This window comes from Dermacentor silvarum, chromosome 6, assembly GCF_013339745.2.
Source record: "Dermacentor silvarum isolate Dsil-2018 chromosome 6, BIME_Dsil_1.4, whole genome shotgun sequence".
Classification (NCBI taxonomy): domain Eukaryota; kingdom Metazoa; phylum Arthropoda; class Arachnida; order Ixodida; family Ixodidae; genus Dermacentor; species Dermacentor silvarum.
In genome coordinates this window covers 184442000-184466691 of record NC_051159.1, presented here as the reverse complement: position 1 = coordinate 184466691, position 24692 = coordinate 184442000, and the positions used below count along the sequence as shown (strand labels likewise).

The window sequence follows — 24692 nt, the reverse complement described above, 5'->3', positions numbered from 1 at the left end:
CCGTCGCATGCTTTCACTCGCACACACAGCGTATGGCGCGCGGCGACGATTATATCGCCCGTGGACTTCATACGGAACCTCACGGCGACGACGGCGGAATTTCGTCTAGAGGGTCCATATCAGGGGCGTAGCCAGAAATTTTTTTCGGGGGGGGGGGGGGGGTTCACCGGCCCGACCGGGGGGGGGGGGGGGGGCAAGCTTCTGCTTTCCTCTAGGTCACGTGATCGATAATAAATATCGGTAGTTTAAGCAGACTCTATACATGTATATCAAAGACATGGGACCCCCTCGCATGTGCGTGTGCTTGTGAAGAAATTAAGTAAAAAGTAAAGCAAGCTCAGTAAATACAGTAAGTACGACAGACAGGCACAGTGGGCGTTTGGAGCAACGGTCTCTCATCGCGCCGCTGAATGGACCAGTCTTCGAAAACGCATCATTGAGCCGACCCGTGCGATCGGAGAAGCCATCATTAATTGTTAATTTCCGTTAAGCGTAGATGGCGTCGTCCTCGTCGGGGCGAAGTGCGTTTCACAAGTCAAGGACGGCTATACGCGTGAAAATGCACGTGTGACCAGGCTATACCTACTCCCATAGCAATAGCTTGTTCGCTGCGTCTTTGCGCTAGAAAACTTAAATGCGCGCAAAAACGCGTAAGAATTTTTTTTTTTTTCGAAGCTTTCGTCGCCCTGCTCCCTCATACGAGTGGGTTGCATTTCCTGCGGCAAGTGCATGGGCCGCTGTGTCTTCCGCTGTGTGCGAGCGTGCAGCCGTCATTTGCCTTTACGTCAACAGATTCAGAATTGTACAGAATATTTCACCGCACAGCATAGATATGGCATGAGTACGCATTTTAAGTAGTGAGTGCAACTCATTTCTGCTTCACTTACGCCGGTGCAAACAGGAAGCGGCCTTGTACCTCACAGAATCTCGACTGATTGGTGTACTAGTGATGCAGGAATGAACTCCGGTATTGTTCAGTGCATAGTGCACATAATCAATTTCTCAGGACGCATGAACTCCGACGAGAACTGTCAGCGCCTGCAACAAGAGTTTACTTACGCTGTACTGCGCCCAGCAGTAATTCATGCTTGTCGGCTGTCTGTTTCGTGCATTCTATTGCGAGTCGGTGGAATTTCACTGCTGTCATCAACCCCTTCGTGTGTACATTGCTGGTTTGGGATTCCACAACAAAACAGCAACTACCAGCCTTCCGTAATTGCTGGTTTGGGATTCAACAACACAAGAGTAATTACCAGCCTTCCGTAGGGGCGCAATCGCAAACAAGAGACGTTTCTCGCGCAGACTAAGCCTACGTTCACACTTGGGAAGCGGCAAGCGGGCGGAAAGGCCAAAGCGGCCGGAAAGGCCAAAGCGGCCGGAAAGGCCAAAGCAGCCGGAAAATTTTTTCCGCGCCTGTCCAAATTGTTCACATTTGTTTTGCTACCGCCGCGGCCGCCGCTGCCGTTTTCGTCCAGATCTATCTAGCCTGCGTACGTTTGTCGGCGTGGTGGCGCTCATTATCGCATTATTTCGAGCGGTATGTTCATTCTTTCACCCACGTACCGTCATCAAAAGTGATCATGTTACGCAACTTCGCGTGTCATCTGCGACCTTCGGTAAATTCCTCGTTGGCGTTCCGTAATTCTCCGCACACGGGCGCGGTAGCGCTGAGTCACAGGTCGGTGCCTAGGCGTGATAATATTTCTTTAATAGCTTTTATTTACAAGTTGTAATAACATTTCATCATTTCGTATTGTCGGCGCCTCCAGGACACCAAAGGGGCAACGGGAACACCACAGCTAAAACCCGGGCTGGCCCTTATGTTGGGGCTCGCCAAAGCCTGCGTGTCCTACGTGATACCTACGCTCCCAATCTATCGTCGCGACGAGAAAAGCACCCCGCGACTTCTGCAACATACCGTACACGTGCGAGGAGAATAATGGAGCGCCAACGAGGAATCTGCCTAACTATTGTCTGCCATGGAAGTGGAAGAAGAAATGGCTTTTATACTTCTACCTACTTGTTTTCTAGAAATGGACAATGAATAAACGGAAGACGCGGACACCTCGGAAACGGCGCTGGTGGGTTCGCCTGGCTTTGCAAAAGCGCGAGAAGTTAGGTCACGCCAAGGCTTCGTTGCCGCACCTCCGGTCGCACGACGTTGAATACTATCGCGAGTATTGCTGACAGTACGTTTTTGTGCCACTCTTGTTGTAGAGCAAGGGCTGGTTCTTGATCGCGTCGATCAGCATTACAGCCTACACTTTTGGTGCCATGTTCAATTTTACGACCGGTTGTTTACATGCTAGTGTAGCTTCCAGTGAAGCAGAACGACTTTCCGCCGCATGGCCGCTTCGCCATGGCGAAAAAATCGGCCCGAGACCGATTTGGCTCGCAGCCTGTTTTTCTGCCTGTTTTGCCGCCTAGGCGGGCGGATTTTTGCAAGATTTTGCCTCTTCCTACAGCTTCGAGACCAAGTGTGAACGTAGCCTAAGATCCTGCGCGAGCGCGGCCTAATCGGCACCTGAAGGGAAGCGGCGGAAATGTATACCGGAGATTTCGACCACTTGGGGTCTAACTAAATCTAAGTAAACGGGCCTCGAGCGTTTTCGCCATCATCTAAAATGCGGCTGCCGCATTTGTTGCTTCATTTGTTGCGCATTTGTTGCTTCAGAATGCGGCCGCCACATTCTCGCCCAAAACTTCACAGAGTGTCAAAGCCTTGACAAACACCGTGACAGTTTTTTCCATATGCAGACATGATTCGCTGTAAATTACCAACCCAAACGGAAGCGCCCAGGAATGAAATTGTGATAGTAGCACCGGTTTCATGAATTATGTCAGCGCGAAGCGACGAAAACAAAGGGCGGGTAAGTGGGGTTGGGGGGGGGGGGGTTTGAACCCCCCCAACCCCCCCCCCCCCTGGCTACGCCCCTGGTCCATATAATTGCTATCGTAATAAAAATAAAAAAGGATGAGATTTGGCGACGACATATAAAGCGCGGGAATTGCAATGAAGAAATCAGTGGACAGCTAGTGCAGCCACGTCGACGTCTGTTCGTTCCTATCCCACAATTTTCTGCTGCTACAAACCTCGAATGATGTTATTCGCTCCGAAGTGTGGGAAGCTTGGCCGCTAAGAGGCTGAAAGTTAGCTGAAAGCATACAACAGCAGAGCAGGTGAGACTGTGCCATGCGCAAAAATAAGTGCTCGTAAACTACATTAACGTCATAAAGTCATGAGTGCACAGTAAAAGAAGAAAGCACGACTTATCTTACATTCATTATAATAGAAATTGAAGAGCACAAAGCGAGAACAAAACACCATACAAGTTTCCCGTTACTATTCACAAGCGTTTAAGCAATTGAATGTTCGCAATAAGATCCTCCATGACTTGGACATTTTCTGTACGCTGGCTATATGCGTCCGCGGTGCGCTTCAGATGAGTATGTATATACACGACGATGCGGTCGGCAAAGAGCGACTGCCGCGTTGTACCGTGATGCCGGTCGATCAGGCAGGCTTCTCGTGCGCAGTTACCCGTACCCACCGGTGTCGTACGAGCCGACCGGCCACTACCGGCACACGTGGATTCTCCGAGTGCCGCCGGGCCGCGTGGTGCGGCTGCACTTCAACGACTTCGACGTGGCCCCGAGTCCTGGTGCACGGACGTGCAACGCCGACTGGGGGCTCGTGTCCATCTACAGCGGCGACAATGTCAGCGACACGTGGAGCCTCGTGGGCAGCTACTGCAACCTCAACCGCCAGGGAGTGGTCTTCTCCGAAACTAACGTCATGAGCGTCGTCTTCTACGACCGCTTCCGCAAAATCGGAAACTCCAGAGGATTTCACGCCACCTACAGGGAGTTCCTACCCTCGCTGGCGCCCAAAAAAGGCAAGCGGGGCACACTGCTGTAAAACATATCGGGTTGCTATTCCAAGTGCACCACAGTGTCGTTTAGTGACGTGCCCAGTTGTCTTCGCTGAGCAAACGTGTACGCAGCAGGGATTCCGCTACAAAGCCGGTTTTCTTCTCCGAATACAACTTACATTTCAGGGCTGCAGTCCAAACTTGGCGTGAAACTTTTCAGTGCACTCGCGTGTGTCAGTTTGTACGTCGGAATTACGAAGAAATTAAGTTTTTTTTTTCCTTCTTCTTTTTTTCTTTCTTGCAACCTTGTGATCCGCATACTTTTGCTCACGGGTGTACGCTTAAGTATATGAAGCAAGACCACACACACACCGAGCACGCGCCCGCGTTATGCAGCTTGCGTAAGCCTTGATGTATACTCGTCGTGAGTGCGAAAATGCAGCGCAAATTGTGTGCATGCCGACCGGGCGGGTCTGCCGCGCGCAGGCAACCCCTCTCGGCTGGTCAACGTGGCGCAGGGCAAGCCGGCGCAACAGAACACCACCTACGAGCACTACGAGGCTCAGCTGGCGGTGGACGGCAACGAGGAACCGTCCATCTCCTCCGGCTCCTGCGTCTCCACTGAGTTCATCAAGGACCCCTGGTGGCAGGTGAACCTACAGAAGGAGCACTTGGTGCACGCCGTCGAAATACACAACATCGTGGACACGGGCCCGCCGGTAAGTGCGCCATGTCATCGCACAGTGCCCCGCTCAAGCTGAGGAGTCGGTACGACTGACTGCATGGTGATCGTCGATGGAGCGAATGGGGCCGACCTTGCGCGTACATTTTACAACGAATTTTTGTCTCAGCAGCTCCTAAATGCGCGCCCACGAAGAAATTTTCAAGTCTGCAGCAATGAACGAATTCAGCTCAAGAACGTTGCGTTTGAATGAAATGCTAATATCCACCGATTGTGCGGCGCAGATTTTTTAATATTGCATCAAGTGACTTTAGCAGAAATCGACGAAAATCTCAATTTTTTTAAAGCGTCTACAAGCTTAGCATTCTATACGTCGGCAATAAAATAAGAACCTCATATTGCTATTAACTGTGTCTGTTAGGACATCTTAAGCCGGTGAGATCGAGACTGCTCTGAAATACATGTGTAATTTGTGAGCACTAACTTCGCAGAACTCACGTAGACAATTAAATAATTTCACGCAAGCTGTAACCTAACAAACCATCTTTGTCCGCATCGGATGCTGTAACAGACACAGTTTGTAGAATTGAAATGCTGGTTTTTGGTTCGGAGTTACGGAGCTGTAAACGTTCTGCTTCGATCTTCCTAAAAATGTACCGTGTTTCCGAATTTTTTTAGAAACATTCGGCCGTAAATCAAGGATTCTGTTTCCAACAGTCGGTATAATTCAGGCCCACAAAGAGCTGTACTTGTCCACAAGAGCCAGCCAATCCTGATGCTGGATATATTAATAGCGAAGGCAGCTTGCTAGTCAATGGCAACAGAGAACTTACGAACAAAACGCTTTGCGAATTCAGCCGCAGCGTTTCTTCTTTTTTTATCAAATGAGACAATTTTCTCGAATAGGTAAGCCGTAAGCTTTTGTCTAAGGCGGACATTTTTGCGCTTCACGTGTGTATATTGATGAGGCAATCTCCGTTGCAGGCTTAACGCGTGCTCCCTGCGGCCTTTATTGTACGCCCGAGTTGTTCGTTTCTCGAGTGAGTTACATTCAGCAAGCGGCACTCGGGTGGAGCAGTTGCAAAGCCAGGACTGCAGTCAGCATCCATCTTTTTTTGTCCGTCTACAGTAGCCCTCATTAGCATACCCAGGGTTTCTTTCTGGAGTGGTAACATAGCCACAAACCATGGTGGTTTCTAAGACTTTATGTATGTGTGTATGCATGTATGTATGTACGGTATGTATGTATGTATGTATGTATGTATGTATGTATGTATGTAGTGTATGTATGTATGTATGTATGTATGTATGTATGTATGTATGTATGTATGTGTGTGTGTGTATGTATGTATGTATGTATGTATGTATGTATGTATGTTGCATGTATGTATGTATGTATGTATGTACGGTATGTATGTATGTATGTATGTATGCATGTATGTATGTATGTATGTATGTATGTATGCATACATGCATGCATGTATGTATGTATGTATGCATGCATGCATGTATGTATGTATGTATGTATGTATGCATGCATGCATGTATGTATGTATGTATGTATGTATGTATGTATGTATGTATGCAGGTATGTATGTAATGTATGATGTATTTATGTATGTATGTATGTATGTATGTATGTCTGTATGTGTGCTATGTATGCATAGTATGATGTATGCTATGCTATGTATTGTATGTATGTTTTAGATGTATGTATGTATGTCTGTTATGTATGCATGTCTGTATGCGTATGTATGTATGTATTTATGTATGTATGCTATGTATGTATGTATGCTGTCTGCATGCATGCTAGCTATGCTATGCTATGTATGCTGTATTGAGTCTGTAGGTAGTATGTATGCTGTTATGTATATGTATGTATGTTATGTATGCTATGTAATGTATGTATGTATGTATGATGTATGTATTTATGCTTATGTATGTATGTCTGCTATGTATGTATGGTATGTATGTATTTCATGTAGTATGTAAGTATGTATTTATGTATGTATGTATGCATGTATGTATGTATGTATGTATGTATGTATGTATGTATGTATGTATGTATGTATGTAGTATGTATGTATGTATGCATGTATGTATGTATGTATGTATGTATGTATGTATGTATGTATGTATGTATGTATGTATGTATGCATGTATGTATGTATGTATGTATGTATGCATGCATGCATGTATGTATGCATGTATGTATCAGGGGCGTAGCCAGAAATTTTTTTCGGAGGGGGTTCATCGGCCCGACTGGGGGGGGGGGGGGGCAAGCGTCTGCTTTCCTCTGCGTGACGTGATCGATAATAAATATCGGTAGTTTAAGCACCCTCTATGTATGTATATCAAAGACATGGGACCCCCCGTCCCCCCTCGCGTGTGTGTGTGCTAGAGCACTGCACGGGCTCGGGCTTACCCGAAAGCCCGGGCCCGTGGGCCGGGCCGGGCCGCGTAGAACTGTTTTTTCACGGGCTCGGGCTGGGCTCGGGCACGGCGTGTGCTTTTTGACCCGGGCCCGGGCCGGGCTCGGGCTTTCTGGTGGTGTGCATGTAACGTGCAGTGAGTTATTCTCGGGCGACTCAATTCTGAAAAACATTATTTTTCGGTCTCGGGCCGGGTTCGGGCCGGTTTAGAGTCGGGCTCGGGCCGGGCTCGGGCTCGGGCCTAAGGTAAAGGGGTGGCGGGCCGGGCCGGGCGGGTAACGTAGATTATTTCCGGGCCCGGGCCGGGCCCGGGGTCTCGCCATAAAAGTTTTGATCGGGCTCGGGCGGGCCACCCAACGTAATAACGGGCCCGGGCCGGGCCCGGGCTGAAAAAATCGGCCCGTGCAGTGCTCTAGCGTGTGCTTGTGAAAGAAATTAAGTAAAAAGTAATGTAAGCTCAGTAAAATACAGTAAGTACGACAGGTACAGTGGGCGTTTGGAGCAACCGTCTCTCATCGCGCCACTGAATGGACCAGTCTTCGAAAACGCATCATTGAGATGACCCGCCCAATCGGAGAAGACATCATTAATTGTTAATCTCCGTTAAGCGTAGATGGCGTCGTCCTCGTCGGGGCGAAGTGCGTTTCACAAGTCAAGGACGGCTATACACGTGAAAATGCACGTGTGACCATGCAGGCTATATACCTACTCCCATAGCAATAGCTTGTTCGCTGCGTCTTTGCGCTAGAAAACTGAAACACGCGCAAAAACGAGTAATGCTTTTTTTTTTTTTTTTACGAAGCTTTCGTTGCCTTGCATTTCCTGCGGCAAGTGCATGGGCCGCTGTGTCTTCCGCTGTGTGCGAGCGTGCAGCCGTCATTTGCCTTTACGTCAACAGATTCAGAATTGTACAGAATATTTCACCGCACTGCATAGTTATGGCATGTGTACGCATTTTAAGTAGTGCGTGCGAGTCATTTCTGCTTCACTTAGGCCGGTGCAAACAGGAAGCGGCCTTGTACCTCACAGAATCTCGACTGATTGGTGTACTAGTGATGCAGGAATGAACTCCGGTCTTGTGCAGTGCATAGTGCACATAATCAATTTCTCAGGACGCGTGAACTCCGACGAGAACTGTCAGCGCCTGCAACAAGAGTTTACTTACGCTGTACTGCGCACATGTAATCCATGCTTGTCGGCTGTCTGTTTCGTGCATTCTGTTGCGAGTCGGTGGAATTTCACTGCTGGCATCAACCCTTTGGTGTGTACATTGCTGGTTTGGGATTCCACAACACAACAGCAACTACCAGCCTTTCGTAATTGCTGGTTTGAGATTCAGCAACACAACAGTAACTACCAGCCTTCCGTAGGGGCGCAATCGCAAACGAGAGACGTTTTGCGCTGCAGACTATGGCTACGTTCACACTTGGGAAGCGGCAAGCGCGCGGGTGGAGAGGCCAAAGCGGCTGGAAAGGCCAAAGCGGCCGGAAAATCTTTTCCGCGCATGTCCAAGTTCACATTTGTTTTGCTACCACCGCGGCCGCCGCTTTCGTACACATCCATCTAGTCTGCGTACGTTTGTCGGCGTGGTGGCGCTCATTATCGCATTATTTGGAGCGGTATGTTCATTCACTGACCCACCCGTCATCAAAAGTGATCATCTTGCGCAATTTCGCGTGTCATCTGCGACCTTCGGTAAATTCCTCGTTGGCGCTCTGTAATTCTCCTCACACGGGCGCGGTAGCGCTGTGTCACAGGTTGCTGCCTAGGCGTGATTATATTTCTTTAATAGCTTTTATTTACAAGTTGTAATAACATTTCATCATTTCGTATTATTTTCGGCGCCTCCAGGACACGAAAGTGGCAACGGGAACATCAAAGCTAAAACCCGGGCTGGCCCTTTGTGTTGAGGCTCGCCGAAGCCTGCGCGTCCTACGTGAGACCTACGCTCCCAATCTATCGTCGCGACGAGAAAAGCACCCCGCGACTTCTGCAACATACCGTGCACGTGCGAGGAGAATTATGGAGCGCCAACGAGGAATCTGCCTAACTATTGTATGTCATGGAAGTGGAAGAAGAAATGGCTTTTATACTTCTACCTACTTGTCTTCTCGAAATGGACAATGAATAAACGGAAGACAAGAAAACCTCGGAAACGGCGGTGGTGGGTTCGCCTGGCTTTGCAAAAGCGCGAGAAGTTGGGTCACGCGACTCCGTTGGCTTCGTTGCCGCGCCTCCGGTCGCGCGAAGTTGAATACTATCGCGAGTATTGCTGACAGTACGTTTTAGTAGTTATCTTGTCGTAGAGCAAGGGGTGGTTCTTGATCGCGTCGATCAGCATTGCAGCCTACACTTTTGGTGCCATGTTCAATGTTACGACCGGAAGTTTACATGCTAGTGTAGCTTCCGGTCGAGCAGAACGACTTTCCGCCACGTTTCCGCTTCGCCATGGCGAAAAAATCGGTCCGAGACCAATTTGGCTCGCCGCCTGTTTTTCTGCCTGTTTTGCCGCCTAGGCGGGCGGATTTTTGCAAGATTTTGCCGCTTCCGCCAGCTTCGAGACCAAGTTCCTACGCGAACGCGGCCTAACCGGCACCTGAAGGGAAGCGGCGGAAATGTATACCGAAAATTTCGACCACCTGGGGACTTTAACGTGCACCTAAATCTAAGTAAACGGGCCTCGAGCATTTTCGCCTTCATCTAAAATGCGGCTGCCGCATTTGTTGCTTCATTTGTTGTTTCAGAATGCGGCCGCCACATTCGCGCCCAAAACCTCACAGAGTGTCAAGGCCTTGACAAACACCGTGACAGTTTTTTTCCATATGCAGACATGATTCGCTTTAAATTACCAACCCAAACGGAAGCGCCCAGGAATGAAAATGTGAAAGTAGCACCGGTTTCTTGAAATATGTCAGCGCGAAGCGACGAGAGCAAAGGGTGGGTTAGTGGGGGGGGGGGCAAAAATTTCGGGGGGGGGTTGAACCCCCCCAACCCCCCCTTGGCTACGCCACTGGTATGTATGTATGTATGTATGTATGTATGTATGCATGTATGTATGTATGTATGTATGTATTTATGTATGTATGTATGTATGTATGTATGTATGTATGTATGTATGTATTTATGTATGCATGTATGTATGTATGTATGTATGTATGCATGCATGCATGTATGTATGTATGTATGTATGTATTTATGCATGTATGTATGTATGTATGTATGTATGTATGTATGTATGTATGTATGCATGTATGTATGTATGTATGTATGTATGTATGTATGCATGTATGTATGTATGCATGTATGTATGTATGTATGTATGTATGTATGTATGTATGTATGTATGTATGCATGTATGTATGTATGTATGCATGTATGTATGTATGTATGTATGTATGTGAGCATGTATGTATGTATGCATGTATGTATGTATGTATGTATGTATGCATGTATGCATGTATGTATGTATGTATGTATGTATGTATGTATGTATGTATGCATGCATGTATGTATGTATGTATGTATGTATGTATGTATGTATGTATGTATGCATGTATGTATGTATGTATGTATGCATGCATGTATGTATGTATGTATGTATGTATGCATGCATGCATATGTATGTATGTATGTATGTATGTATGCATGTATGTATGTATGTATGTATGTATGTATGTATGTATGTATGTATGTATGCATGTATGTATGTATGTATGTATGCATGTATGTATGTATGTATGTATGTATGTATGTATGTATGTATGTATGTATGTATGTATGTATGTATGTATGTATGTATGTATGTATGTATGTATGCATGTATGTATGTATGCATGTATGTATGTATGTATGTATGTATGTATGTATGTATGTATGTATGTATGTATGTATGTATGTATGTATGCATGTATGTATGTATGTATGTATGTGTATGTATGTATGTATGTATGTATGTATGTATGTATGTATATGTATGTATGTATTTGTATGTATGTATGTATGTGTATGTATGTTATGTATGCATGTATGTATGTATGTATGTATGTATGTCATGTATGCATGTATTTATGTATGTATGTATGTATGTATTTATGTATGATGTATGTATGTATGTATGTATGCATGTATGTATGTATGCATGTATGATGTATGTATGTATGATGTATGGTATGTATGTATGTATGTATGTATGTATGTTATGTATGCATGTATGTATGTATGTATGTATGCTTATGTATGTATGCATGCATGTATGTATGTATGCATGCAGTATGATGTATGTATTTATGTATGTATGTTATGTATGTCTGCATGTATGTAGCTGTTTATGTATGTATGTATGTATGTAGGTATGTATGTATGTATGTAGTATTTTGTATGTATGTATGTATGTATGTATGCATGTCTGATGCAGTATGTATGTATGCATGTATGTCTGTATGTATGCATGTATGTATGTATGTATTATGTATGTATGTATGCATGTATGTATGTATGCATGTATGTAGTATGTATGTATGCATGTCTTGTCTGTATGTATGTATGTATGCATGTATGTAGTATGTATGTATGTATGCATGTATGTCTGTATGTAGTACTGTATGTATGTATGTATGTATTCTGTATGTATGCATGTATGTATGTATGTATGTATGTATGTATGTATGTATGCATTTATGTATGCATGTATGTATGTATGTATGCATGTATGTATGTATGCATGTATGTATGTACGGTATGTATGTATGTATGTACGGTATGTATGTATGTATGTATGTATGTATGTATAAAGCACTCAATTTTAGGTTTGGGGATGCGAGGTAAAGAGGTAGAAAGTCCCTTTTTTTTCCCAGCTACCAAAAACGAAGCCCATTCAGCAAAACGAACGACACCGCGTGCTGTTTAACCCTTTACACCTTTCTTCAAGCGAAGCTTGTATTGCCTCACTCATGTCGGCGTCGATGTTGATGTTGGCGTACGCAAAAACCCGAGCCGCGCGAAAATAAAAATTGCTCGTCGGGCTGCGGAATCGAACCGCCGACCTCACGGTTGCGAGACGACCACGCTAACCGATTCAGCCACTGTCGTTTGTATTTTTTTTATCTCATTCAGTCACTGTCGGTTCATCCAACGCCTCCTAATAATCATACTCGCCCCATTTCCTTCGTGTCCTTGTGTGTATATGTGTACAAACTAAATAATAATGATAGTAATAAAGCGTTGTTTTATATGCATGAAGAAGCAGACGCGGCGCCCGCTGCTGGTGCGCGCGATCACGCTATACCGCCAGCCAATCACAGGCGTCCCCTCCCTCCGGAGGAGGGAAAGGGTGTGATCGCGTGTTCGCTCGCCGCGCGCCCGCCGTTTTCCGCCAGTATGGCCTTCTAGCCACCATACCGCCAGTTCAGGCCCGGTAGTCAGATGGGGAGGTCGCGTTTGGTTCGTTCTGATGAAGAACAGGCTGCGTTGAAGGAACCGCAGCGGCAGCGGGCCGTGAACGTTCCAAACACTCGACGTCCCCTCCCTCCGGAAGAGGGAAAGGGTGTGATCGCGTGTTCGCTCGCCTCGCGCCGGCCGTTTCCTGCCAGTTCAAGCCCGGCAGTCAGATGGGGAGGTCGCGTTTGGTTCGTTCTGATCACGACTTAGAGGAAGTTTCTTCTCTTGGGGAAGATGTGCTTGCCCACTTGGCGGGCTTTTTGTTAAAGTCGATTATCCGCACTGTGGAACACTGCTCTGTGTGCATGTACATGCTAGCGGTTGAAAAACCTGGACAGGAACACCACCTTGCTCAGCTAAATGAATACGTCCAAGGCGGCAAATTTTAATTTATGCAAGCAGACAAATTCTGGACTTTGTTTTTTTAATGTGGAGGTGTTCTGAAGTATTTTGCTGAAGCTCAAGATCTGAGCTGTCTGACAAACACCGTTGAAAGCACTGTAGGAAATTATTGGAAAGAATGTAACCTTGCCAGAAAACCCATATTATCAGCACAAAGATGTGATTGAAAAATTCTTGAACGATTTGTGTCCACACATCTCCGCATCTATCTGCGATGGCTTAACAATCCTGAAAAGACAGATGAGTGCTATGCTAGCAAGACTGTAGCAGGTACGAGCGTGCAGTAGAGCAACCGCATTTTAACCAGATAACTTCGCTGAGAGCTCATAAAGTGAATTATTTAGTGCTTACTTTTGTAAATAAATTCTGTTTGGGTGTTGAAAACTCTTCTCTGTGCATTTTTTTTCTTCAGCTGGTAGGCACATAAACTGTCGCAGACCTACTCACGCGACGTCTCCTAACTTTTCTCCTAGTTTCATAAATATGACGGGACAACCATAAGAAGCAAGATTACTATTAAAATAGTTTCAAACTTAAAACTTCATTCAAGTGTACAATTCCAGTAATATTTGTGGGACGTTGACCAGTTAAATGAGTAAATAAAGAAGAGGGTAACCTCGCAAATAAACCCTGCCACCTTCGAGGTTGCGATACACGCGAAAAGTGTCGCACAACCTCTTTTGAAACCAGGGGCGTAGCCAGAAATTTTTTTCGGAGGGGGTTCATCGGCCCGACTGGGGGGGGGGGGGGGGGGGGGGGGGGCAAGCGTCTGCTTTCCTCTGCGTGACGTGATCGATAATAAATATCGGTAGTTTAAGCACCCTCTATGTATGTATATCAAAGACATGGGACCCCCCGTCCCCCCTCGCGTGTGTGTGTGCTAGAGCACTGCACGGGCTCGGGCTTACCCGAAAGCCCGGGCCCGTGGGCCGGGCCGGGCCGCGTAGAACTGTTTTTTCACGGGCTCGGGCTGGGCTCGGGCACGGCGTGTGCTTTTTGACCCGGGCCCGGGCCGGGCTCGGGCTTTCTGGTGGTGTGCATGTAACGTGCAGTGAGTTATTCTCGGGCGACTCAATTCTGAAAAACATTATTTTTCGGTCTCGGGCCGGGTTCGGGCCGGTTTAGAGTCGGGCTCGGGCCGGGCTCGGGCTCGGGCCTAAGGTAAAGGGGTGGCGGGCCGGGCCGGGCGGGTAACGTAGATTATTTCCGGGCCCGGGCCGGGCCCGGGGTCTCGCCATAAAAGTTTTGATCGGGCTCGGGCGGGCCACCCAACGTAATAACGGGCCCGGGCCGGGCCCGGGCTGAAAAAATCGGCCCGTGCAGTGCTCTAGCGTGTGCTTGTGAAGAAATTAAGTAAAAAGTAATGTAAGCTCAGTAAAATACAGTAAGTACGACAGGTACAGTGGGCGTTTGGAGCAACCGTCTCTCATCGCGCCACTGAATGGACCAGTCTTCGAAAACGCATCATTGAGATGACCCGCCCAATCGGAGAAGACATCATTAATTGTTAATCTCCGTTAAGCGTAGATGGCGTCGTCCTCGTCGGGGCGAAGTGCGTTTCACAAGTCAAGGACGGCTATACACGTGAAAATGCACGTGTGACCATGCAGGCTATATACCTACTCCCATAGCAATAGCTTGTTCGCTGCGTCTTTGCGCTAGAAAACTGAAACACGCGCAAAAACGAGTAATGCTTTTTTTTTTTTTTACGAAGCTTTCGTTGCCTTGCATTTCCTGCGGCAAGTGCATGGGCCGCTGTGTCTTCCGCTGTGTGCGAGCGTGCAGCCGTCATTTGCCTTTACGTCAACAGATTCAGAATTGTACAGAATATTTCACCGCACTGCATAGTTATGGCATGTGTACGCATTTTAAGTAGTGCGTGCGAGTCATTTCTGCTTCACTTAGGCCGGTGCAAACAGGAAGCGGCCTTGTACCTCACAGAATCTCGACTGATTGGTGTACTAGTGATGCAGGAATGAACTCCGGTCTTGTGCAGTGCATAGTGCACATAATCAATTTCTCAGGACGCGTGAACTCCGACGAGAACTGTCAGCGCCTGCAACAAGAGTTTACTTACGCTGTACTGCGCACATGTAATCCATGCTTGTCGGCTGTCTGTTTCGTGCATTCTGTTGCGAGTCGGTGGAATTTCACTGCTGGCATCAACCCTTTGGTGTGTACATTGCTGGTTTGGGATTCCACAACACAACAGCAACTACCAGCCTTTCGTAATTGCTGGTTTGAGATTCAGCAACACAACAGTAACTACCAGCCTTCCGTAGGGGCGCAATCGCAAACGAGAGACGTTTTGCGCTGCAGACTATGGCTACGTTCACACTTGGGAAGCGGCAAGCGCGCGGGTGGAGAGGCCAAAGCGGCTGGAAAGGCCAAAGCGGCCGGAAAATCTTCTCCGCGCATGTCCAAGTTCACATTTGTTTTGCTACCACCGCGGCCGCCGCTTTCGTACACATCCATCTAGTCTGCGTACGTTTGTCGGCGTGGTGGCGCTCATTATCGCATTATTTGGAGCGGTATGTTCATGCACTGACCCACCCGTCATCAAAAGTGATCATCTTGCGCAATTTCGCGTGTCATCTGCGACCTTCGGTAAATTCCTCGTTGGCGCTCTGTAATTCTCCTCACACGGGCGCGGTAGCGCTGTGTCACAGGTTGCTGCCTAGGCGTGATTATATTTCTTTAATAGCTTTTATTTACAAGTTGTAATAACATTTCATCATTTCGTATTATTTTCGGCGCCTCCAGGACACGAAAGTGGCAACGGGAACATCAAAGCTAAAACCCGGGCTGGCCCTTTGTGTTGAGGCTCGCCGAAGCCTGCGCGTCCTACGTGAGACCTACGCTCCCAATCTATCGTCGCGACGAGAAAAGCACCCCGCGACTTCTGCAACATACCGTGCACGTGCGAGGAGAATTATGGAGCGCCAACGAGGAATCTGCCTAACTATTGTATGTCATGGAAGTGGAAGAAGAAATGGCTTTTATACTTCTACCTACTTGTCTTCTCGAAATGGACAATGAATAAACGGAAGACAAGAAAACCTCGGAAACGGCGGTGGTGGGTTCGCCTGGCTTTGCAAAAGCGCGAGAAGTTGGGTCACGCGACTCCGTTGGCTTCGTTGCCGCGCCTCCGGTCGCGCGAAGTTGAATACTATCGCGAGTATTGCTGACAGTACGTTTTAGTAGTTATCTTGTCGTAGAGCAAGGGGTGGTTCTTGATCGCGTCGATCAGCATTGCAGCCTACACTTTTGGTGCCATGTTCAATGTTACGACCGGAAGTTTACATGCTAGTGTAGCTTCCGGTCGAGCAGAACGACTTTCCGCCACGTTTCCGCTTCGCCATGGCGAAAAAATCGGTCCGAGACCAATTTGGCTCGCCGCCTGTTTTTCTGCCTGTTTTGCCGCCTAGGCGGGCGGATTTTTGCAAGATTTTGCCGCTTCCGCCAGCTTCGAGACCAAGTTCCTACGCGAACGCGGCCTAACCGGCACCTGAAGGGAAGCGGCGGAAATGTACACCGAAAATTTCGACCACCTGGGGACTTTAACGTGCACCTAAATCTAAGTAAACGGGCCTCGAGCATTTTCGCCTTCATCTAAAATGCGGCTGCCGCATTTGTTGCTTCATTTGTTGTTTCAGAATGCGGCCGCCACATTCGCGCCCAAAACCTCACAGAGTGTCAAGGCCTTGACAAACACCGTGACAGTTTTTTTCCATATGCAGACATGATTCGCTTTAAATTACCAACCCAAACGGAAGCGCCCAGGAATGAAAATGTGAAAGTAGCACCGGTTTCTTGAAATATGTCAGCGCGAAGCGACGAGAGCAAAGGGTGGGTTAGTGGGGGGGGGGGGGGGGCAAAAATTTCGGGGGGGGTTTGAACCCCCCCAACCCCCCCCCCCCCCCCTTGGCTACGCCACTGTTTGAAACGAGCACTCTATGCAAGCAAACTATTTATCAGATGGTAAAGCAGAAAATCTGCATTTAAACCGCGTCGGTATCGCCCTTAGCACGCCCGCCGCCCTTTCTTTCTGCCCAATGGTTAATCTGCAGCCGCCTCACGCCCAGCGCCTCCGTATTGGAAAGAACCAAGATGGCGCCGAAAAGCGTGGGTGTCCCCACCCTGAAAGCGGCGCTGGGCATTGAGGCACCCTAATTCTCTCTCCTGTGCAGCGACGCGATGAGCGCTCGGGCCGCTGCCGCGAAACCATCTCCCGCTGAAGCTAACCATCTCCCCGCTGCTTCGCATCCACACATGGTTTTCTTTAGCGGGAGATGGAGTAATTTTTTTATCCAGCGGCCGTGCTTCAAGGGCCCAGGGCCACCGCACAGCCCTCACATTACGCGAATGTGTCCAGGCCACGTAGAGGCCGCGTTTGGTTCGTTCTGACGAAGAGCAGAGTGCGTTGAAGGAACGGCAGCGGGTCCGTGAACGTTTCAAATGCTCGGCGTCCCCGCCCTCCTGAGGAGGGAAAGGGTGTGATCGCGTGTTCGTTCGCCTCGCGCCGGCGTTTCCCGCCAGTTCAAGCCAGCAGTCAGATGGGGAGGCCGCGTTTGGTTCGTGCGGCAGCGGGCCCTTGAACGTCTCAAACGCTCCAAAAAGCTAACCAACCCCTCTCCTAGGATTGAAAAAGCTTCGCGTGCACCCCTGTTCCCGGTAGGGGAGGGGCTTAATTTTTTTCCCTGAAGCAGCTCCTTGTATAACTACAGTGTCGTTCGGTGCGCGTTCTACATCCCAGTCTAACATGTGGCCCTCGTAACCTAAAACCACGCGTTCGTTAAACCCTATGCAGCTTGGCCATTGTACGAAGCGACGCGACCGTCTTCTTGCCGCCGTCAACCACCGCAGCTGTCGGAACTGACTTCTCAGCTGCGCGTACTCTTGTGCATCGCGCCCTTTGTACGTTGTGTATCCGCGAAATGACATTTTACTTTCTTTACCTAGCCTTCTCACACGAACTCTTTTATGAGTGCCGGTATAAACCGTTTTTCTTTACTTTCTTTTTTTTTGTGTGGTCATCTTGGTACATTTTTCTCCACCTGTGGAAAATGGTATAAAGACATGCATTTATTTTGTAATTGCGATTTTCGCCGTCGGAGTCGCCGTGATGCTCCGTATAAAGTCCAAGCGCGAAAAGATTCTATCGCGCCCCGCACGCCGTATGCTGTGGGTGCGTGAATGGCGAGCAGACAAGGATGGAGGCTTGAGAGTCGTCTTTTCGCTCGAGCAAGGGAACAGTTTGCGGTAACGCAGTCAAGTGTGCGCGAGGGGAGGGAGGAGGAAGTGGGGGGCACGTCTGCTTTTCTAGCGCGGCCGTGGATATGCGCATGGCTGTCAACGGCGCTCAACGCCTACGCAGCCCGCGCGCCTTGTTTTAGAGGTAATCTGCCGCGTGTGCAAAGAGTGGGCGTGCCGAGAGGCTATGGCATCATGTGCGCTGTCTTCCCGCTCGTTTAGCAATGGAGGTTGCGTAATCTCTAGTTTCGGAGACGTCTTGAAGCGAGAGACAGATGAAGCATTTGCTACTCGCTGCCGGCGCTTTTCGACACTACGGACCGTTGAGGCGGAGTGCACGCGAAAGCGATCCTGGCTTCGCTTCGTACCGCCAATGTGAAGATATCCTCGACACGGTATGAAACCTATCTTTCGTCGCCGACTCTTAAATTCAGTAAAATTATTCTTTCTTCCAATTCGAACTTGCTTTTTCCGATTGTCCGATAATTCAGAAAACTTTGCGCCCACTTCCGTGTAAGAAAAACTATCGGCAACAGTACATATTTGCATAAAAGGTCGAATTTCAATACAACGAAATTTTGACACAAAGAATCAAATTGCCGATTTTAGCGACTTCATTATACAGAGGTTTAACTGTTTATGCGCTGTTTAACTGTAAATGCGCTGTTTCACTTACTTCTTTAACAAAACGCTCTTTTATGCATTGAAGCACAAAAGTAACTGGAACGGCCATGTTTTAAGTGCGAAGAACTTTAGGGGCCCGGGCTGTCGGCGTCCTTCGTGATGACGCTCCGCACATATGCGCTCAAGACAGGGTCAAAACAAGTGCAGAGTTGATCAAAACCGCTTCAAAATAAACGATTAATCATTCAGAATAATTTAAAAGATAGCAATAATGCAGCATTAAGTGCAATAATTAGCAGAAACGCATTAAAATCGGTTCCGAAACGCCAGAATGGTACCAGCGCAGCACAAGAGAGGGCACCACCACCCCACAAGCGCTCGATGCTACTCTCTCGCAACACCGCTTCGCACTTCCCCAGGTTTCACGTTAGTGAAGCTGCATTAACGCTGGATTTGAACTACACAAGCGCAGGATTTGAGAGCAGAATTGGAGCTATATTAAGCGCTGGATTTGAGCAGGATTTGAGCTGGATTAGAACTGCATTTGAGTTACAATCTGCAACTGCACGGAGTTGCCACAAATCGTCCGATCGCAGCCGAAGCCAACGTTGGCACTGTGCAACCGTTTCGTTGGAGTTTCGCGCAACGTGCCGTTTCGCTTCTCTCTCGTCCGTCTTAAGGCTTCAGTCCGTCTGCTGAGGACTTCGAGCTTTTTTTTTCTTTTTACAGCTAAGCTGTATATGCCTAGGCGAAACGTCCGTCCGTGCCCAGGAGGGCGGCGCAACCGCGCGAACGCGCTCGTGCCATTGCTCCCGCGTTCGTTGTCGTCGTTTTCTTCCACAGCTGGCTCCGTTGCCGCTCATCATTCCAGCGTAGACTTTCACTTCTCTTCTGTCGTCGTACTGGGGAGGCCGCGTTTACGGGGTTGTGAGCCATCGCTTCAGCGAGTATGAGCCATTCATTGTCTAACGTGACGGACAGATTTAATAACAGGTGATATGCGAATGTGTGTGCGTACCTATCGTCACGATGACCACCAATAAGGACATTTGTACCTTTATTCAAAATTCTGTGCCCCCTCTGTGTCGTGCGCTAAACTGTTTCGCTGGTTATCCACCTTCACAGAGTGTAATGACTCATAAATGTTTCTTCCACGTATCTCTTTTATTGCGATAGCAATTCTATGGACACTCCAAAGCGGATTTCTGCTGTCGGCGTCGGCGTCGTCGTGAGGTTTGGTATGACGTCAGCGGCGATGAAATCGTCGCCGCGCTCCGGACGCTGTACGTGCGAGTGAAAGGGCGCGAGGGACGCGCGCTTTCACGGGGAGCGAACGTACGCGTCGGAGAGCAAACGCGCGTTCTGCGCCGTGCTCCCTGAAGGGCTGCAGAATTAAGCGTCTCTTTCCTCCATTACAGTCACCATATATATAGAGCAAACGGGACTTTTTCCGTCGCGCGAAAGGCCGTGGGGGGACGGGAGGGAGTGAGGGAAGACGACGTTTACCTGCGGCACCAAATGCGTTTAATTGCGATAGCAATTATATCGACACTCCAAAGCAGATTTTGCCGTCGGCGTCGCTGTCGTCGTCGGCGTCGCCGTGAGGTTCCGTATGACGTCAATGGAGATGAAATCGTCGCCGCGCGCCGAACGCTGTATGTGCGAGTGAAAGGGCGTGAGGGACGCGCGCTTTTGGCGCTGAGCCGTGCTCCCTCAATGGCTGCAGAAGATAGCGTCAACCTTTCCCTTTCCCTCAAGAACCACTTATCATCATCATCGCGGGGAGTGAACCCACGGCGGAGAACAAACGCGCGTTCTGCGCCGTGCTTCTTTAAGGGCTGCACAAGTAGGCGTCTCTTTCCTCCTTTACAATCACCATATATGTAGAGCAAACGCGCCTTCTTCCGACGCGCGAAAGGCCGGGGGGGGGGGGGAGGGGAGGGAAGGGAGGCGACGTTTAGCTGCGGCACCAAGTGCCTATTTATATAAAAACGTTGTGAGGCGAGAAGGTGGTAAAGACTTCCGACTATGCTCGACAAGTGTCCCGTTCTGATGTCGTCGAAAACCTCCGAGCCACCCCCAGAGGCTCCGGCAACAGTCACCAACGCCGCACGCGTTTTGTGCGAACGCGGGCAAAATGCCGACGTCGTCGACAACAGTTCTGCGTGTTGCCGGTGCTGCTGTATGGCCAAGTTTATACAGCTGATAAAGCTACTATCATTACTCCGTATAGCTCTCTACAAATTTGCTATCGCAATTGATGCTCCGCCTTTCGGGTGAAACTGCGACAATTTTTTAGGGGCGAAGCTCTTTAGGGCGTGGGTCTGTCCTTCCTCCGATGTGGTATGTAGCCACCTGTAGTTTTATGAAGTGTTCACTTCCACTTCCGGTTCCGGTTCCACTTTGCGCGCGTTCTGTGCGAACGCGGGCAAAACGCCGACGGCGTCGACAACAGTTCTGCGCGTTGCTGGTGCTGCTGCATGTCGAAGTTTATACAGCTGATAAAACTACCTTGAGTCGACCCCATGGCTGCTTCGCATACTACTCAGGGTTCCCCTACGGGAATATGGTCTAATTTTCTCTCTCGTTCCCGACGCGCGCTCTCTTTATCTCTCGTCCGTAGCTGTGGTTTACCAGAATGATCCCCCGGTGTTTCGCCCACTCATCATCATTCACTTCGTGGATATGCTGTGATTTTTTTTTTCAAACGAAGCTTGTATACGCTAGCCTGCGCCGGCGATGTAATGCTAAAGCTACTATGGCTCATACCCGCATTGGATCTGGGGGTATGAGCGAAGGACAATAAAGAAAGAAGGAAGGAAGGAAAGAAAGAAAGTCAGAAAGAGAGGAAGGAAGAAAGAGCAGGTGCGGTGAAAGCTGCGCCGGCGCCGGATCACGTGACGCGCGCAACCAATCAGGGTTGTTTGGCATGTCGTGGGGAGGGAAAGGGAAGGAAAGGAGGTTGGCACGCGCTCCGCCGTGCTTACCTCGCTTCAGGTAAGTTTCGGCGTCCGCATGGGAAGGCCTCGAGTGGTGCGTACCACCTAGGAGCAGGCTGCGTTTGAGCAATGGCGCCGCCAACTCGCTCGGGAAAGGGCTCGTCGTCAACGTGCCGGTTCTAGCGTGAGGGCTGCCGAAGCCCAGGTGAAACCCCGAGTTGCGGACCGCGAGTTGCGGGTGATGTTGAGACCAAACGTCAGCGAAGAGCTGCCTACTCTGAGTTCAGGGCAAACGAAGCGGAACACCTGCGACATCGTCGTCTTGACATAAGCTTCGCTTACCCCGATTTCCTCGACAGGGGAAAGGCTCTGAATTTTTTCGTCCCACGCTTTGGTAAACATCTCGAAACTGGTGTCATCCTGGAAATTAATTCCAAGTGGATACGCCTTGCAAACTGATCGGCTACAATTCATAAATCAAATAAACTTGCGAATGAAATCAACCTTTTTTTGGAAACAACTGGTTGGGCTGCAATATTGCAATTTATGCCGTAAAGTAATTATTTAGAAGTTAATTAGTTTAATATATCTAGTGCATCAGTTTTGCCTAGTTTTGTTGTCTGTGCCCTCATAGTAGCGATGCGTTGTTGAGCATTTTGCATGTGAGTATACGAAGCATCCGAAAACATTGGAATGAGTTCGTAACAGTTGTACAGGGCACCAAATATCTTTTTAAAATACATAATTTTAACTCATTTGCAATCACGCGCAACGCATGTAGGGGTGGCGGAATCTGCGTACTTGTAGAAACAATGGAACCCAGCCTTTAAGACGCAAACACCAGGAGAGAAATATAGGGACACACGCTGGGACTAGCAACAAGTTTAATGAAAACAACCACACAGAAGTTCGCAGGGAAGCCAGAGCGCGCATGCGTCGTACATACCGTGTGAATATAAAAGAAAAACACAAAAAGACACCTAGTAAGCACATTTTCCCAAATAAGCTATTTCTTTCTTTGACAGCGATAACGAGGGCACACTAACACATTGATTGTGTTGCAAGCTGCGCTATGCAACGCGCAGTGACGCCCATAAGTCCGAGACGCGCGAAATTATCATCATCATGAGTAACAAGATGAAAAGTTCGCGCGCACTTCCGGAAAATGCCGGGCTACGATCGCAAGCTTCGCTGTTTCAAGCGTTGCGCGGCCGAGTGCAAGGTTAAGTGTCTTTTTCTGTAACATGGTAATGTCCCGGTGTGCTTTAAGACTCTTTTCTACGAAATAATAGTTGCAACTGCAGTGTTTGTGTCGTCCACTCTCTTCTTTGTGTTGTGTTTCTGTGCGCTGTGTCATTCGTTGACGAACTCGTTTATTTGGCTAGCATACTTCAGTAAAATTACGCATTCGTGTTCATATGCGCATAGCATTACCCATTCTTACAATTTAGCTTTGTTTGAACTCAGAAAGCAAACGAAAAATATGGAAGCACCGCCCTTACGTGGTCTCCATATCCTTTCGCATTTAACCCTACCTAACTCGCCAAATCCGCGAGATAGATCATTTTATTGCGATAGTAATTATATGGACACTCCAAGCGAATTTCTGCGGTCGCCATCGCCGTGAGGTTCCGTATAAAGCCCAACGGCGATAAAATCGTCGGTGCGCGCCGTACCCTGTGTGAGCGAGTGAAAGCGTACGAGGGTGAGCCGGCAATCGCGGCTTAATGTGCGCACGCGAGGGAGGAAGGCAAGCCGGAAGGCGCGGTCTTTCGCGCGCGAGGCACGGGGGCAAGGCGACGGAGAGAGAGAGAGAGGAGGGGGGGGGGGCGTTATGCTTCGTCGGCTGCAGCTCACAGCGCGGCCGCGCGGGCACCGTATCTTTAAACGATCTGCGACGTGGGCGAAGTGCGCGCCCGCGCTGGCCTCATCTTCAAAGAGATCTCCGATGGGGACAAAGTGCATGCGCTGAGTCCCGGTAGCTTCGTATGCGCTGTGCTTTCGACGTTTTGTTCGCGTTGAAGCGAGATGAGAGACAGCGCAAAAGTCAATTTGCCCGCTGCTGCTGGCGCGCTTTCTCACTCCGGCGTTTTCACGGCGAGTTTCCGCGGTCATCGAGCCAGATGTGTTGATGTTTACCTGTGCGTGCGTGACACCCTGCTATTTAGTTAGTAAACGAATCAGATTGCATAACTTTATATGACCCATTAAACTACTATCCTTGCTTCATATAGCTATCTATTAATTTGCTATCGCAATCGATGCTTCGCCTTTCGGACGAAACTGTGACTTTTTTGAGAAAGAACAAAAGGACATGTATATTATCTTGCAAGAATGTATGAGAATCTACGCTATGTGTAGCGCAAGATTATGTACGTGGTTCCTTGAGCAGGCGTAGGCACACACGTACTATTTTCGTTTGTCTGCGTAGTATGCTCTGAATTCTCGTCTACTTTCTCAATAGGTGACCCGTAAAACGAGCAATCGCAGGGAATTGTGGGGCGCGCCGTCTGCTAACAGCTTCCGGTTCGACGGACGACGCGGCGGCATCGGCGGCATGCCCGGCGCACGTGTTTTTCTACGCGGTTTCAACTGTCAGTCGTACCACGGCCGCTGGATAAAAAAAAGGTGCGGCCTGCAACGTCGGGTGCGCTGCTATGGGAGCGAACGTGACGGCCGTAGTTGCATTGTCGGCCGCTTTTTTTATCCAGCGGCCGTGGTAGTGCGAAGCGTTCCGTCCGCTTTGTCGACCAGCGATGTCGTACCATTCATGCAGCTGATTTCTAGGTTTCAGTTCACTCTGGGCGCGATGATGATGAGCCAAGGAAGGCAAGGATACGCTTTTATTCATAAAAGAACTCTGGTTTCCGTTTCGGTGGCCTTTTTTATTTCTGCCAGGTTTAGCTCTACATTTGCCGTTGCTTGGACGCCACTGACTGCTCTGCCTGCGGGTCAGTCAGACAGGTGAAAAAGTTATCATTATCCGATAATTTATCAAGTGTATAGAAGCATTGCTTAGAAAATCGGGCGCTAGAGTGGTGCATGCTGTTCT

The 24692-nt window shown here is 48.6% G+C and overlaps 1 protein-coding gene across 1 annotated transcript in view; it reads left to right on the top strand.

Moving 5' to 3' along the window:
• The window catches only part of LOC119456531 (uncharacterized), a 258483-nt gene that overhangs the window by 115830 nt on the left and 117961 nt on the right, over positions 1 to 24692 (top strand). The window contains exons 7-8 of the mRNA XM_049669942.1: positions 3538 to 3896; positions 4359 to 4591. Of these exons, the coding sequence (XP_049525899.1) occupies positions 3538 to 3896; positions 4359 to 4591 (592 nt within the window). The remainder of the gene's footprint in view (positions 1 to 3537; positions 3897 to 4358; positions 4592 to 24692) is intronic.